A 17,317-nucleotide genomic window follows, 5' to 3' on the forward strand; every position below is an offset into this window, starting at 1 on the left:
GGCTAGGGACAGATACTCAAAAAGCTGGAGCCTAAATTGATTCAATCTTTGCAGGTTAGTCTAATCTGCCTAGGCTGAACCAGTTTGTAATAGGACAAACATTCTCCCTGGACTGAGGAAACGCAAACACATGCTTGCAGTTGCTCAGACCAGGTGCTGGGGGCACTAGAGCACACCCTCGGCTGCAGGGAAGAGAGAGTGAGTGCGCGCGCGCACACACACACACGTGCGGGGGGGGCATGGCCAGTCCAGGTTGAACAGGCCAGGGAAGGTGTTAAGGCCACTGGCAAGGACCCAAGCCAGCAGCAGCAGGGTACCACGGCCTCTGAAGCAGAGGGGCCCATGAAGAATATTAGTCTCCCTTCTACCTCCACTGGCAGCTGGGTCTGCCCACCATTGCTGCCATGCTCACTCCCTGTGAGGGAATAAGCCCCTGCTGTCTCCCCTGCTGGACGCCAGAGGGAGGAAGAATAGCCACCCCCATCCTGGTCTCCTCCTGCCACCAAAGGGCCCTGCCAGCTGGTGTCTGGCCATGCCTCCACCCCAAGGCTGCAGTGGGAGGGGGCAGGGCCTTTGATGGGGGCAGTAGCCCCTGTCATTATGTCATGGAGCACAAGCCCCTTCCTGGCACACGGCATAGCTGCAGCGGGCTGTGCACAGCAGCACCAGGGTCCATTCCAAGCCTCCCACAGTGCTACCACACTCCACAGCAGCTCTGCCCACCCTGCAGCACAGCCCCCTGCTGGGAAGAGGCTTGCACATGGGGAAAACATGATGGGGATTGCTGCCCCTGTCACGGTCTCTCCCCCCATGACACACCAGGGGCTGGGCAGGGGCAGAGTCAGATGCTGCCAGCAGGACCCCAGAGCTGAGGGGGGGCGGAGCAAGGGGGAAGGAAGCAGGGTTATTCTCCATTCTGCCCTTGGGGCACTGCAGCCAAGCTGCAGTGGCTGCTTGGTCTGCACTCAGGACAGTGTCCAGTGGAATATGTTCCCTCCTGCTGAAGAGGGATGGCCCCAAGCACAGACCAAGTGGTTGCTGCACCCAGGCCAGGCAGATCCAAATCAGATTCTTCCAGTAGCAAGAAATAACACCAACACTAGCAGCAGCATTTCCCACACGTGGAAGGTCTGTGCAAGGCTGACAAAAGACAACGACTGGGGCTACTGGAGATATGTGACCCCTCTGGATCCCCAGCCTCCCCACCAGCTGCGGGGGACATCATCATGGGCCAGATCAGACCTTTGCAGGCCATAAATTACCCATCCCTGATGAAACTCAGGTGCAACACTGCTCAGAATATTTCTATGTGATGTTGAGTGTGCATACTAGACTAGTCAGGTGACTCAGTCAGAAGTAGACCTCCATTGTTCTAGACCCCGTGCTAATGCTGACTAAGAGACAAGAACGTGACTAATGCAGAAACAGTGGAAACTTTGCTCTGCTCAGAATAGGAGAACTACTCTTTGGGGTTGGACTGCTTATGTTCTTCCCAGTTACCAGCAGATAAGTTAACTGTCACAACCCAAAAGAGTTTCCTTGTATAAGGAAGGAGAATTCTGAAAGCTCAATGAATCATATTTCACCTGGTGGATGCAGTGCTTTCTATTTGGAAACCACTCTCTGAAGGGGATCACAAAGATTCTTTAAAAAAAGATTTTCTACATTCACTGATTGATAGAGCTAAACATTTGCCAACAAATGAGACAGGCTGAGATGAAGAAGAGATGCTCTGAATTTCTAGATTGTTCCAGCTTTTTTTCTGGATAGAATCCAAGGAGAAAAATTGTCCTGGAAGAGAAAAAGGAATTTCCTTCTTCCCTACAGATATCCCATGACCTGGGATAGAGACCCTGGGTATATGTAAAAATCAAATAGTAATGAGCAAAACTAGAAAAAAAAGGCTGCCATTCCACTGCAAAATAACTTCATGAAGTTGACAATGTAAGAGTTTTTTAAGACAAGCTGCTAATGAAACCTTAGATATTTCAGGCAGGGCTCTGCTTTTCTTGTCCCTGATTTTCTGAGACAAGAAATAAGATGGTGAGCTTCTTACAGTGCTTTGATATTAACTAGATGGATTATTTCATTTTGTGCTATGGCTTTTCCATGAATTACTGAAATGGAGGCAAAAAGCAGCTATTTCTGGAATTCAAATCTACAGGTTCCCTCTCAGAGACAATATCCAGTGACCTCATTCAAGCGCAATTCAGTGGAACCAATAAAGGAGGTTAATTATGAATAACATTGGGAGACCTACAAATAACTGAAGTAACAGAAGGCAACTAACAACCCTGTATGTATTCTAGATATTACTAGCAAAGAGGTACCTTCTCCTGTGGCTGCTTCACCTGGTTATCTGATCTATATTTCTTTTAAAATGTTTGTCACTGACCAGGACTGCAAGTGAATTTTTCTGATGACTGAATAGCCTCAGCTTTTCATAAAGTTCCTCATTATGTCACTAGGTCTAGGAACAGACATTGCTTTCGTCTCGGAACAGAAATGGCCCAGGATTGGTGTACAGACACTACACCCTTCTGATCAGGTTTTATAAGCAGCTGAATGCACTGCTGCTTTTCTGCTGTTGATTTAATGATGCAATCCCAGGGTAACTGTTCAGATGCACTTTTTGTTATGTCCTGGGGCAAACTGTTAGTAAGTCTTATCCCATGAGCCTTTTTTATCATTTATCCCTGAACAATCAAACAACTGCACTAACGTCCCAGGATAAAATGGTTTACTCTAGGAAAAATACCACATCTTTTTGTAGCCTACAGTATCGTCACAGAATCATAGAAGTAGGGTCGGAAGGGACCTTATAGATCTTCAAGTCTGACCCCCTGCCTGGGCAGGAGAAAAAACTGGGCTCAAATGATCCCAGATAGGTAGGCATCAAGCCTCCTCTTAAAGACCCCCAGGGTGGGCGCCAGCACCACTTCCCTTGGAAGTTGGTTCCAGATCCTAGCCGCCCAAACTGTGAAGTAGTTCTTACGGATGTCTAATCTAAACCTACTCTCCAACAACTTGTGGCTGTTATTCGTTGTTATGCCAGGGTACGCTAGGGGAAACAAGGTCTCTCCCAAACCCTTCTGATCCCCACTAGTGAGTTTATAGACTGTCACCAGGTCCCCCTTCAGCCTTCTCTTGTGAAGGCTGAACAGGTTCAGGTCCCGCAGTCTCTCATTGTAGGGTCTGCCCTGTTGTCCCCGGATCATGCAGGTAGCCCTCCTCTGGACCCTCTCAATGTTGTCCAGAACCCTCCTGAAGTGGGGCACACAGAACTGGACACAGTACTCCAGCTGTGGCCTGACCAGTGTTGCATAGAGGGGGAGGATCACCTCCTTGGCCCTGCTAGAGATGCACCTGTGGATGCACAACAAGGTGTGATTAGCCCTGCCAACTGTGACCTCGCATTGTCAGCCCATGTTCATCTTGGAGCCAATAATGACTCCAAGATCCCTTTCTGCCTCCGTGCTCTCAAGAAGGGAGTTTCCCATCTTATAAGTGTGCTGTTGGTTACTACTGCCCAAGTGCAGCACCCTGCACTTGTCAGTGTTGAAGCACATCCTGTTACAGCCCACTCCTGTAACCTATCCAAGTCTTGCTGCAGTCTTTCCCCCTCTACTAGCGTGCTCACCTGACCCCAAATTTTGGTATCATCAGCAAATTTAAACAGGTTGCTTTTCACCCCGTCGTCCAAATCGCCGATAAAGAAATTGAACAGCGCAGGCCCAAGGACCGAGCCCTGGTGGACTCCGCTGCCCACTTCTCTCCATGTCGAATATGACCCATCCACCACCACCACCACCCTCTGAGTACGACCCTTCAGCCAATCTGCAATCCATCTGACTGTGTAGGTATCAATGCCACAGTCGCCCAATTTTTTAATGAGGATGGGGTGGGAGACAGTGTCAAAGGCCTTGCTGAAGTCCAGAAAGACTACATCCACGGCGACACCTGCATCCAAGGTTTTTGTGACCTGATCATAAAAGGCAATCAGGTTGGTCTGACACGACCTGCCTCTAATGAAGCCATGCTGGTTGCCCTTAAGCATCATCCCTGAGGCCGGCCCATCGCAGATGTGCTCCATGATGATCTTTTCAAAGAGTTTCCCTAGGATTGAGGTAAGACTGATGGGCCTATAGTTGCCCAGGTCCTCCCTCCTCCCTTTTTTAAAGATGGGGACCACGCTGGCGATCTGCCAATCATCTGGCACCTGGTCCGAGCACCACGAGTGCTCATAAAGCCGTGCCAAGGGCCCTTTAGTAACCCCTGCTAGCTCCCTCAACACCCTGGGGTGGAGAGCATCTGGACCCGCTGATTTGAACACTTCCAGCCCCTCCAGAAGCTCTCTAACCCAGTTCTCCCCAACCTGAGGTCTGGAGGCGTTCCCCTCGAGTCCATCTTGCATCACGGTGGGGAAGTCCCAGTCCCTGCCCAAGAAAACGGAAGTGAAGAATTGGTTAAAGAGGTCTGCTTTCTTCTCTGGTGCAACCACCAGATTGCCCAGAAGATCTTGCAGGGGCCCCACATTTCCTGGTGCTTTCTTCATCCTCCCTATGTAGACAGGAACCAATTTATGCATGTCAGTCCCAAAGACTGAATCCTGACTTTTCCTGCATGGACTAAATTTGAATGCTTCCCTCCTCATGGATAATACCGACAGGGTTTGATATGTAGGCCTATTGATTGCATGATCTTTGAATGCATGTGTAGGCACTTAGAGCGTCAGAGAACAGTTTGCATTGGTTGGTTTACTTCTGTTGGCCTGATGGCTCTTGAACTTTTGTGCACAAAGAAAGAGGCGAAGACAATGTCTACCTGCCTTGTAGCCCCTCTTTTAGGTAAAAATCATCCCTGGTTAGAAACATCAAGTCCCTGCTGACCAGGGAAAATAATCACCTTTATCTTCAAGAGTGATATCAAGTTACATTTTGACTAGTACATCCTGAGATATTTTCTGGCTTTATAAAGACGGGTCACAGGATAGAAAGAAAGGCCTCTGGCCTTCCACATTTTCTCTCCACATTCCATCATTGCAGTGGCAAGGCAAGCAACCAACCAAAAAAGCTGGGAAAATATTATGGACTCTAGAGCAAGGAGATCCACAGTGGCAACTGGGCACAATAACACAACGCTTTCCCAATCTTTGAGGCCTGGCAAGAAATCTCTACTTTCTATTACCTTCTCCCATGGTAGAAGAGGGATACACAGCTATGGCTTGCAGATTTCCTCTGCACATTTTCATAATACATATTCATAATGTCATACTCTTGCCTGAAATAATCTATCCTCTTATTTTTTAAAGCACCTTACTATTTGACTTTACAACTCTAGTTTCACCACTAGCCTCCCTGTCCTGAGGAGGAAAAGGTTGATTTTACAACAGTGCATGTATACATGTGTAGATGAATCAGCTCGTCTCTAGCCTGACCTTTTTGCGAGTTTGTAAAGCTGCACTCAGAGATGATGGTCTGGAAAGCCAGGTGCTAAGAATTACCCTTTCTGCTGCACTCTAAAAATGAACAGGGCAGCAACACTTCTTATTAATTTTCCCATTATGGGTTTATTGAGATTAAGAGGGGAAGCAAACTTGGGCACAGAAATATTTCAGATGGCCTGCGTCCTCCAAAAGTACTTTGTTCTCTCTCCCCAGCATGGGCCTATTCTGGGTTCCTCAAAGAAAACAGTACTAACCTAGGGCTCAGGGATGGGATTTCCAGGTGTTCTACCCTTATGGCATAGGATCCATATGGACTAAACAGATCTTATCTCATGGAGTCTCTGGCTAAGCTGCAAGTAGCCCCTGAGCAGGGCTGTTTTCAGAATGAGGGGAAGAAAAGGAGCTGGACTTTATCCCACCCAAAGATTGCAGGATCCATGTTGTCCAATACTTCCAGAACCCACAGAGATATATATGGAAGGAGGTCAGAAGTAGCTGAACTCTGTGATCAGCGTGGGGGCTGCTGGCCTGGGTTATACTGACTTGGGCACAACCTTCTGTCTTGACTTGCGGTGGTGGACGAAGCAAAGGGATTTGCTCACTCCAGAGCCACGGGTTTTTTTTTTTTTAATCCTGTCTGGTTCCTCTCTTGTCTGGAGAGGGCAGCCAAAAAACCTCTTCTTGGCCTGGACTGCCTCTTGACCCACACAGCTGGCCTTGCCAATCCTGCCTGGCTCCTTTCCTGTGCAGGGACGAAACTAGAGAATCTGGCCCAAGCTCCAAGGGAAACTGTATTCATTGCACCAGTCACACTCCCCAACAACACACTCAGTAACATGGGGACACTTCATTTTCCCTCTGTATTTTAAGTATATAAAAGGGGAGATGACCTTTCTGGTCATTGAATCCAACCCTGTTACTGCAGACAGCTATGTCATATCATAATCTTTCATAACATTTTGCTCAGCCTAGCTCCATCCCTGAAGTCTGCAGGGGCAACAGTCACTGCAAACACTAAAAAATGAAAACCATTTACTTGTACATGCAGCTGGGATTTAAACATGGACAAAAATCTCCATGGCACTGAGGTCTGACTGAGACACTTACTGCTGCAGAAGCAAAAAAACTAGTGGGAAGTTTGGGAAGCAAGACATTCTCCTACTACTACTCCTTGACCAGCCTGGTTCTACCCCACAATGCAAGAAGAATAAAAGTACCCATTGTGATGGATATGAAGGCTTTCATATAACTTTTTATTATTATTTTGCTTGTCTATTCATTTTGCTACAATCCTAAGACTTTGCTTCTGTTTTACGTACACAATCACAATTAACTGGAATTCTCAGCCATTCAAAAGTATAACATTTTCATTACTTTTAGCAGGCCAAAAATAGGGTTCTGATTATCACATTAACTGGGCTCTAATTAATGGGAGAAATAACACTTCTCACATGTAGAAAATTTTCTCATACCTGCTAATAAGAACTCATCTTTTTCTCATGTCTAAGAGTAGCAAATAGGAGAGTTGCAGAGTTAAGCAATTATCATGGGCAGCTCATGTTTGGATGTACCAGATGTCTGTCCCTTCCCAAGGAAACAATATCATCTGCAGTGGGTCATATGAAACCAAATACACAAAGTATTACTCACTACAACAGTAATGAAAGTAGGTAGTAAATAGTAAGGCACTGCAGGGCATCATAATGGTTATCTATCTGATACAGTTTTACCATACTTGTTACATAACTGAAACCAGGGATGTCAAACTTATTTGGCCCCAGAGGCCAGATGAGCATTGCTGGGATGGTTTGCAGACTGGACCAAGACTGAACCCCTGTGCAGCATCTGCAGTGCCAGGTCCAGCCTGAGCCCCAGGGACTCACTGCACATACAATGAGCACTGGCACTGCGGCTCACTGCATGTGCAACACACAGGGCCGGCAGGGAGCATGCACTGTCCACGGCACATGGGCTGGGTCCAACACTGCAGGCAGCAGAGAGAATAGGTCTGGGGTACCTCATGCAGCCCATGCCTGGGATCTACAGTGCCACATGCAGTGCCAGGTCCAGGCTGCATGCTGCAGACAGCACCCATCTCATGCTAGCTCTATGTGCTGCATACACAACGAGCCCTAGGGCCAGTGCATGCTGCACACAGCATGTGGGGCTCAACTAACTATACGCACTGCATGCAGCACAAGAGGCTGGCAAGGTCTGGCAGGGTGACACATGTATAGCATGCCCAGGACCAACTTCTCATGCCACATGCAGGGTGCACAGCATCAGGTCCAGCCTGCATACCAAATACAGCGCACAGGGCCAAGGCTGGCACATGAGTTTGGTCCAGTGACCCACAGGCCAGATCATACAGCTCCAGAGGCAGAATCCAGTCTGCAGGCCATGTTTGATACCCCAGTTTACACAATAGGTCTACTCAATTATTATCTGTACTGTGTTCTTATACGAGACAGTGTTTTGAAGTACAAGTTCTGTGTGCACAGTTAAATGGGTACATGATAGAAAAATAAGCTTAATAAAAAACAACTTAGAAATAGTTGAAAAACAGTTGATATAAAATAGTTTAAATGAATACAGCTGAATTATTCAACTATTTCTTTAAAAAAAACTCTCTCCAGTAATTTGGCGTGCCAGATGAAGAGGACAGCTTTGTCATTTAGGAGGCAATATATATAAATACAGTATTTTAAAATCTGCTTCATACTGAACATAGAAAGCCTGGAAAAGAATACATAGATAGACCAAAGTTATTCTGGAAGACTGCCAAATCCTTGCAACAAAAGAAAGTCATAGGATAACTTTAATAGCATCAGCTAAATGAACAAGTGGAAACTGTTGGGATATGCATTATCTCTGTTACACCAATGGCCACTGAAGGAAAATTCTCTTGCCTAGAGCAGTGGTCTCCAAAGTGGGGTGCGCAAGACTAGCCATTGGGGTGAGGGAAGAAAATATTAGAACTTCTATTTATATTTATATACATATATTGGGGGTGCGTGCTCAAAAATTTTTTACTGATAGGGGTGCGCGATCAAAAAAGTTTGGAGACCACTGGCCTAGAGAACAGCCAAGAATAAAATTCAAATATTACTTTGATCAACTCTGACATAGTATCACCATTTACAAATCTGGCTTATGTTTTAACATCTAGGAAGTAATCATGTGAAACAGTTTTCAGTGCAGCTCAGATGGAGACCTTACTAAAAATAAAATTCTAAACTCAAAATAAAGTGGACTATGAACTCTGTTCCTACAAGTGACAAGTCCCCTCTCTCCAATCCAGTAAGACACACAGTGATATCTGACTATAAGACTGAGAGGTGCCAGAGTGCTCAGAGCCTCCCAGGATTCAGCCCTAAATTAATAGTTATTTCCCCTTTGTCATTCTCCTTCTATAAAACTACCAAACTTACCTGAAGCCAAGACAACTTCAAGTTTTAGACAACCCCTGCAATAATTAGATTGTAGACATGAAAAATTATAAAACTGTTATAATTTTCCATGTCTAGAATACAGTTAATGGCAGGTCATCTTAAATTCACCACCCCCCATTACCTATAGTTGTGGCAGGGAAAGCAGTGGCAGGGAGTGAGGGTCCAGACCCCCACCCCTTGTCCCCTTCCCACCTGCTGCCTGCCTTTAACCTCTTGCTTCCCATGCCTGTGCCTGCCCTCTTGTTGCCTATCCCCAGTGCCTGCCCCTTGACCCTTTGCCCTGCCCCCTGCTACCTGCTCTCCCCACCATTTACCTTCAGAGAGGGTCTGGCTCTGGCTGGGAGATGGCAGTGGTGGCCTAGAACCCAGCCTGGTAAAAACAGTGGCTGTAGCTCTGAGAGCTGATGCCAGCACCTAAGGTAAACTGAGAAGGCAGCGGGAAGCTATGGGGTCTCCCTCATGCACCCCTCTCTTGCCACATGGTCTCCCTTACACTCTCACAAGCTGCAAGCCCCTACCTCGACTGCATGAGCCACATGAGCCACCCTGGCCCAGGACAGCTAGAACCCAAGCTCTGACTTTGGTCCCAAGACTAGATCTGAAGCTGGAGCTGAGCCACTGCCATCCTAGGCTGGTACATGAATCTGACATGCCACCACCCTTCCCCACCCCCTGCTTGGGGAAAAAAACCCTCATTTTGGATTCAAGTAAATATGGTAACTAGTTGAGTCTTCTCTGACATTCCTGAACCTCTGATGCACAAACTCTTTTGAGAAACACCATACTGAGATCAGATCTGCAAGTGTAAGGCTCATGAATAATGATTAGACATTGCAAGTCTGGTTATGTTTAATGTTTCGTCCACTTGTTGACCAGGCATATGTGCACGGCTCCAATACATTGATACTCAAGTCATTAGCAGACCTGGCATTTGAGTGATGAGGGCCCAGACAAAGAATGAGGCCTGGCCCACCTATGAGACTTTCCTGCCTCCTACCAGTATTGCATGTCTTACACCAACTTAATCTGGAGTTCCCCTCTTCAGGCAACTGTCCTTGGTTGCTCACCCCACAAACCACTTCTAGTCATTAGAAGTGATTATACCCAGAACAACAGTAATAACTTCCCTTCTGCTGCTTTCTCTGTAGTTAGTCATACCTAATGACTAATAAGGCTACTATAAACCAAGATCCTGGAAAGGGATCCCCATCTAGGGACCCCATGAATCAGATGGCCTCATACGTGTTCCTCAACAGCTCAAGCAGGTGCTATAGAATGGAAAGTGTCTGATAAATAAATCTCTTACTGGCAAAGATTTGATCTGAATTCTCTTAGATTTGTTTACAGCATTGCAGAACCATAGAAAAACAGAATTGGAGGAGGTATCAACTGATCTGGTGTTAGCCTTCCAGAAAGTATTCTGGTAAGTAAAGTTCCTTATAAGCAGGGATCCTGGTTTTTTCTGATAAGAAAAAAAGTCCCCAATTTTTGGATTAAAAAGTAACCCAAAATCCATTTGTCTGCGATTAAAATGAAATGCCACATATATAGATATAGATGTCCACATAGATATATGTGATGTTTCATTTTAATCACGGAAATTTTTTTTTGTTACTTTTTAAATCCAAAAATCGGGGATTTTTTTTTTTTTTTTTTTAAATCAGGCTCCCTGCTTATAAGCACCTTCAAAGGCCTTCCCAAGCCTCTAGTCCACCCAAACACAGAAGCCTTCCATCCACTCCTCAGGCCCAAATCCCACCCACATCACATCCACCAGCCCTTAACTTGTTGATTGCTACTAAATGTACCAGGCACTTGCCACTCACTATTCCATGAAAACTAGCAACAGAACAGGTGCTGCATAAAACCAGCAGTGAAGGGATTAATAAATTTATCCCCAGGACTGACTAGTTCTTGATACTGCTGGCTACTATTGCATTTTTATGTCCTGGATGGGGAAAGTACTTCTGCACTATTTACACAGATTCATGGAGCCAAAACAATTATTTCCAGCCTGCTAGAAAATAAACTGGTGGAAGAACTAATAATTATTGAAATGTAAACAAGACATATTAACCAAAGATGGACGTAAGTCAAATAAAGATATGCTATAGGCCCCTGCCTTGGAGAAGTTACAATCTTAGAGGCTTAATCCTGCAAACACTCTTGAGTGAATTGCTCACTACAATGAATAGCGACATAAAGATAATACAACACCTCCCAGTAATAAGTATGTGCCTGATTGACAGTAAGTGCCTGCCTGATTAAACTATGAAGAATAACTGGTTTAGAAAGCATCCCATCTCATTCCTTCTAGCAATCTTCAGACAGCACTCTCAGAAAAGGCTATGTGGGGTCTGGATCTTTCAGAATGTAGCAATGAGAGAATAAATCTGAAAAAAATCCCACACTAGATTAATTCTACCTTGTGTAATTTAATTGAATTTGACCTCTTCTTTTTTAAATGCATCTGTGTGAAGGCATGGATTGTGTGAGAGTTAGAGATGAGATGATTTGTTAAACACCACTTTGCGCTTGTTAACAAAAAGAAATAACATTTATACTCTACAACTACTGATGGCACTGACTTGCGAGACCAAGATTTTGAGTCTGACATTTGGAATGATTTACAACATAAAATGGTGACTTAAAAATTGGGAGGGAGACTTGATGAGGAAGGAGAAATCTTAATTTGAGAGTTGGTTTTTGCTAGTTCTTATATAAATACTGCTGAGAAAAAAAAAAGGATTCCTCCCAAGGAAGGTGGCCTTAGGGATGTTGGGGCCCTGGGCAAGAAAGTCATTTGGGACCCCTTAGAGGCTTAATTTTGATAACCTATAAGCAAGCTGAACATCTGTTGCAAAAATTCTGGGGCCTCCTAAAGTGTGGGGCCCCGGGCAGTTGCCTGGTTTGCCCTCTCCTAAGGTTGCCACTGCTGCCAGGGAGTAATAAATACAATTTTGTCAAGTTACACCTAGCTAATGTTATTGTCATTGGAATTTGGAAAACTATGTAGTACCTTCAACAATCCATCAAACCTTTAGGAGGCAGTCAAGAATTAAAGCAGGAGTGTTGATTTCTGTCTGCATTCTAGACTGGCCCAACAATATTTTCTGCGCTATTTACAAGTGAACTTAATATGCTTTTTACCCAAAACATTTGTCACTAGTAGCTGGAAAAGAACTACAGCACTGGAGTACTTAACACACTTAGGCCCAGAACTAGCCCCTGCCCAATCCCAGGTATTGGCCACAGGGAGACTGTTCCTCAAACCCAGATGCTACTACTGCCTATCCAATCCCAATGGCAGGATTCCCCCAAAAGCTGGCACCTTTCTAGCCTTTCCCTACATGCAAGCTGAAGAGCAAGGCTTTTTAAACTGCCAGGACATGGGGAGCTAATGCACTCCCCATGCAAGCTGGAGGGCAAGGATCTCTCCATTCTGGCACTTTTAAAAGCCTTGCACTGCAGACACATGCAGGGCTGCTGCGTAAGGCTTCGTATATGTCACATGTTCAAATTAAACTGCTATACAAGCTGGCCACAAAGACATTCTGCAATAAGTGTGGAACATCTTTGTGGCTGGTTTGCCATTTTATGGCATAATAAATTCACTGAATAGGTGGCATGCTACAATTTATTGTGCAATTAACACATTAACTGGACAATAAATATAACATCTCCCAGGGCCAAAGCCACCTGAAAATGGAGGCTTACTACAGAAACTGATGCAGAAGGAAACTGGCAGTACTTGACACATGTCTTCTATAGGTAGGGGTCTACCCAACTCAAGGAGGCAGCTTACTGATTCTGTGGGCAGACCAAGGAGCCAGTTGCCATTTTCACGGGCTTATCATGGCTGGGCCCCCTTATGCCTCTGACTGACCAGGAACTATGGTGGCCCCACCCCCCAGCACTGATTGGTGGAGAGGGCTGTTGTATGACCCAACCCCTCACTGCTGATTGGTGGAGAGGGGTGGGGTTGCATGACAGGCAGCCCTCCCAGCCAATCAGTGGCAAGAAGCAGCCATCTTGCTTGCTCACCTTCCTTCCAGCAGCCTCCATCCACCCTTCCCTGGGGTGGGATGCACAGCCAGGAACACTGTTGACTCCCACTGGGGAATCAGAACTTTATTTTTAGTAACTTTTCTTTTCCTCCCACAGATTTCACAAATTGCCTGATTTCATGATTTTCATGAAATTTGCACAATCTCGATTTGGATATGTCCCTGTCTATAGAGAATACAGAAGTCCTCAGGTAGGGAAGAGCTGTGGAGGGAACATTAGGCTGTTTTAAGTTGGATTTTAATTGGGACAACATTTTGCATTTGTCACGAAATTAAGTTGAAAACTGGTCATGTACTAAGAGCTGACAGGTCTAAGAGTTCATGGTTTTAGAAACAGTTACAATTTAATATGCTTGATATGCTTATAGTTTTATTTCAGCCATGCATAATTAAGCTAGATAGTAGTCAGCTGCTTTGACTGATGACAATGAAGCTGGTCGATTTTAAAATGAATGAATACTACTCTTGATATCTTTAAAATTCCATTTAAATATCTTCATTTGAAGTGGAGTAAATGTGGTACCACATAAAACAAATGAAACAAGAAACACTTAATTTACAGAATATTCTTAACATGCCTCAACAGCATGCTCCTATTGGGAGTAGCAAGAACTTCTGTCTCAACGGTTAAGCATTTCACACAACATAAGGTTGCATTATAGTGTGACAAAGATTAATGACAAATCTCACTAGGTAGAAAATACTGTATTTACTTAAATCTAAGTTAAGGTTTTTCAGCATAGGGGGAAAACTTTGTCTTATATTTGAATATGGGCCAGACAAGCAGCTGCTGTGGCTCCATGTGGCTGGTAGAGAGTACCTGGAGCAGGAGGGAGCAGAGGGAAAGGGTGTACAAAGTGTGGTAGGGAGCAAGGAAGACTGTCCACAGTGCTGGGAACACACAGAAAAGGACAATGGGTGAAAGGACATATGGAACAAGGGGACTGCAGGGAAAGGGTATGGCAGAAGGGGCTCCAGTACAAGAGGGAACAGGGAAAGGATGCATGGTGCAAGGGAGAGCAAGGGAAGAAGGGTAGCAGGGGGAGCAAGGCAGAAGGGCTGTGTGGGGCAAGGGAAGCATGGGAAACATGGGCAAAAAGGCATGGAGAAAGGAGAGCACAGTGCATACCAAAAGTATTTTATTACCTTTTTTTTTTCCAAGTTATCAAATATGAATTTTTAAAAAGCCGTATTATTTGCAATAATTTACTCTACAAAGGCTACTTATTAACTCCTTCAAAAGGATTCTTAAGAACCCCTTAAAATTGAATTAAAGCTTTTCAGCATAGTTGTGATAAATTGCATTCTTTTATTTTTCTCTATATTTTAATCCATATGCAATATAGGTTGTTTGATTTGAAAAGCCTTTAATCTAAATGCACGTGAAACTAGTTTTTTTTCAATCAGATTTTCTTTTAATGGAGGTATACAAATCACAAAGTTAGAGGATATACTGGACTTTTCTGCTAGGTTTAACATGTTTAAGTCAATACTTCTACAATGAAAGATTAAAACGCTTACCTTGGGTGGTTTTCTAGATGACGGCAGGGAAAAAAAAAAATCAGCAAAAAGGGTGAAGAGAATTGCCAATACGCCAGCCACATGAAGAAAGACAACAAAGAGAAAAAGAAATAAAAATAAGGTGAATATACAGCTCTACCATCCATCTCTACATCTCAGTATTACACAAAGCATTTTAGTCTAATCAAATACTTACCTTTTTAAATTAGGCAATTATTTAATTAGGAAGATAACCACCTTCTTAGGAAAAGAAAAAGCAAAACCTTTAAGGTTCTAGGAAGCCATAAAACCAAAGCACTGGATTTCAGAAATGAAGTATTTCCCCCAAGGGTCAATTATTTTCTTTTGTAACACACTAAGGTACCAGTCCTACAATGTAATGTTAGACTGCCATGTCAGAGTAAAGCCCCAGCAGCTTCAGCTGGGTTCTGTATAGACCTGGCATTCAGATAAGTTATGCTTTGCAGGATCGAAGCAAAAGTCCAAAGCGACATTGTATTTTGAGGACATTTCAAAAGGCTTATAGTTGTATAAATGAACCTAGCAGCTTTCAAAATCAACTCTTTTGCTATTTTAGCAGAGAATCTATGGTGGGTAAACAAAGGGAAAATAAAAAATCTTGCACTGTTTCTATCTTGAGGCTTGCTGGAGGCTGGGACAGTATGGCTGCTAATGCGCATGGTTTACAGTCCAGAGGTCGCAAGTTCGAAGCTATGGCAGAAGAATTCACAGCATAGCCCTGTCACATTCCAATCAATCTGCAAACTCTGCTAAATACTTGTGAGCAAGGACATAAGAAGGAAAGCTGGGTTGCCAGTTTCTTGGATGAGGGACCTCAGGTTTACCCTGCCTTTAGGATCAGATCCATCTGGGGCCATAAGGATGCATGGAGGCAGTGGCAATAGGGACTCAAGGAGGATGGAGAAATGTCAACCAAAGAAAACTCATAGCTCCCCTTAGCAGTGGAAAAAGTAAGGAGCATTTTCTTTTCAGAAGACAAGCACATATACATGTGGATGATTTGGGGAGGGAGGGATGACAAGAAAAAAAAAAGGAAAGCACAGAAGACAAAGAATAGAAGAGGGAGAAAGAATAGCAAGATGTATTTGCAATACATCTATCCACCAGTGTTTGGAACCACTTAGCTGTTATGTAGTCATCCATGAGCACATGGGGCCAAATTCTGCTCTGTTACTTGACTGCAAATCTGGAGTAACTCCATTAAAGTCACAAAAAATTATAACTGTGCTCAAACCACTGCCTCATCACTCCTCAATACAGAAGAGTCCAACAGAAGGGAGTATAAAAAGTCTGAGTTTGCTCCGTGCCCTGAATCAATTCTAAGACAGACCAGAAGATCAGCACCATCTGTGCACTGAGCTTCTTCCCCAGCTCTAACCCTCTGTTCCTACCTTGATAGAATGGCTCATGTGGAAAGGCATTTGCTACCACTTCTCAAAAGGAATCTCCAAATCCAGGGATTGGGGGCGGGGAGGGCGAGGCAGAAAGGGACAGGACAAATACTGTATTAACACTCTCAAGAATCTCTGCAATACGTCTCACATTGCCACACTACAAATTGTCAAGTGCACTGCGTACCCAATTAAGGAGGGATGAAGTAAATGGTCCTATAGAGCTCATTATCTTTTTGGGCAGACAGCGCATAATCCTTATTCCAAGATGCAAGAAAAAGTGTGGATCAATGGGTTACAATTAGGTGCAGAATATTTCCTTAAGGAACCAAAAAAAAAATCTATTTTATATCCTCTGAAGCATTTCCCCAAGTAATTTTATGCAGGTGCAGTTGGGTAATTCCCCCCCCCACACACACACACGTTTTAGCTGAAGACTAATTCAAGAAAATTATTTAAAAAGTGACAGTGTCGAAGTGATATTGTAACCACAATGGTCCACAAAATATGAGAGGCAAGGATTCTTGTGGGTGTTATCATTTATTGGACCAATGGTGTTTTTTAGATAGACTTGAGCAAGCTTTCAAGGCAAAGCATTATTCTTCAGGTATGAGGAAAATTCAGTTGGTCCAATAGAAGATGGCAGCGTAGATTTGCACTTTATAAACTAATTAAAGCAAAATGCATAAGGTTTTTCTAAGTGGTGGTTTACTTTAGTCTGTAAGGTGCAAATAGACCTTGCCTTCTGTCTGACTTCAGGCAGACTAACACAGCTAATTATTTCTCCCAATAAAATATAGCAGCCACAAAAATTGTTGCCTCTCGCATAAGAAAGTAACCTTGGAGGTGATGAGGAAACACAAGCTCCCCAATTGCTAATTTCAGCCAGCAAGATGTTTCTTAATCCAGCTGATCAACTTGATTTCAAACCACAGGGAGCAGCTGTTCCTTATTGTCCCAATTTTTGTTGTTGTTAAGAAACCCAAACTAGCAACTGAACAACAAGAACACCTGCTAGGCCTACCAAAAGTAACGAGTGCAAAAGGTCTCTGGAATCACTTAACTATGCTGGGTTACTGCATGTGTATTTCTTGTTAAGTTATTTGGAACTTTCAGCCATTTGCTGTAACTATCACACAGACAATGCCGATGGAAAAGCTCCACAAGACTTGTATCAATCATTTCAGTGAAAGAATGTGTTTTCCCTCTAAATGCTTGCAACGATATCTCAGATGTAAAATTCAGTCATCCTTTCAAATGAACATAGATCACCATTTTGAAAGATGTGCTTTGCAGTCTCTCCTGCAAGTGTTTTAATTCAGTTGCACTAGTCATCAATTTGGTCACATATTACCTTACACAAATATCATTATTAATTTTTCCATTTGAGTTTGCAAATAAAAAAAGATTCTGAACCTT

General features: G+C 44.0%; 1 protein-coding gene across 7 annotated transcripts in view; it reads right to left on the minus strand.

Moving 5' to 3' along the window:
• The window catches only part of KIF13A (kinesin family member 13A), a 197,382-nt gene that overhangs the window by 109,409 nt on the left and 70,656 nt on the right, over positions 1 to 17,317 (minus strand). For all 7 annotated transcript variants that reach the window (XM_090039264.1, XM_090039265.1, XM_090039263.1 and 4 more), the window contains exon 3: positions 14,487 to 14,499. In XM_090039264.1, the coding sequence (XP_089895390.1) occupies positions 14,487 to 14,499 (13 nt within the window). The remainder of the gene's footprint in view (positions 1 to 14,486; positions 14,500 to 17,317) is intronic.

The sequence above is a fragment of the Crocodylus siamensis genome, chromosome 3 (genome assembly GCF_052110815.1).
Source record: "Crocodylus siamensis isolate JL-2025a chromosome 3, ASM5211081v1, whole genome shotgun sequence".
Lineage (NCBI taxonomy): Eukaryota > Metazoa > Chordata > Crocodylia > Crocodylidae > Crocodylus > Crocodylus siamensis.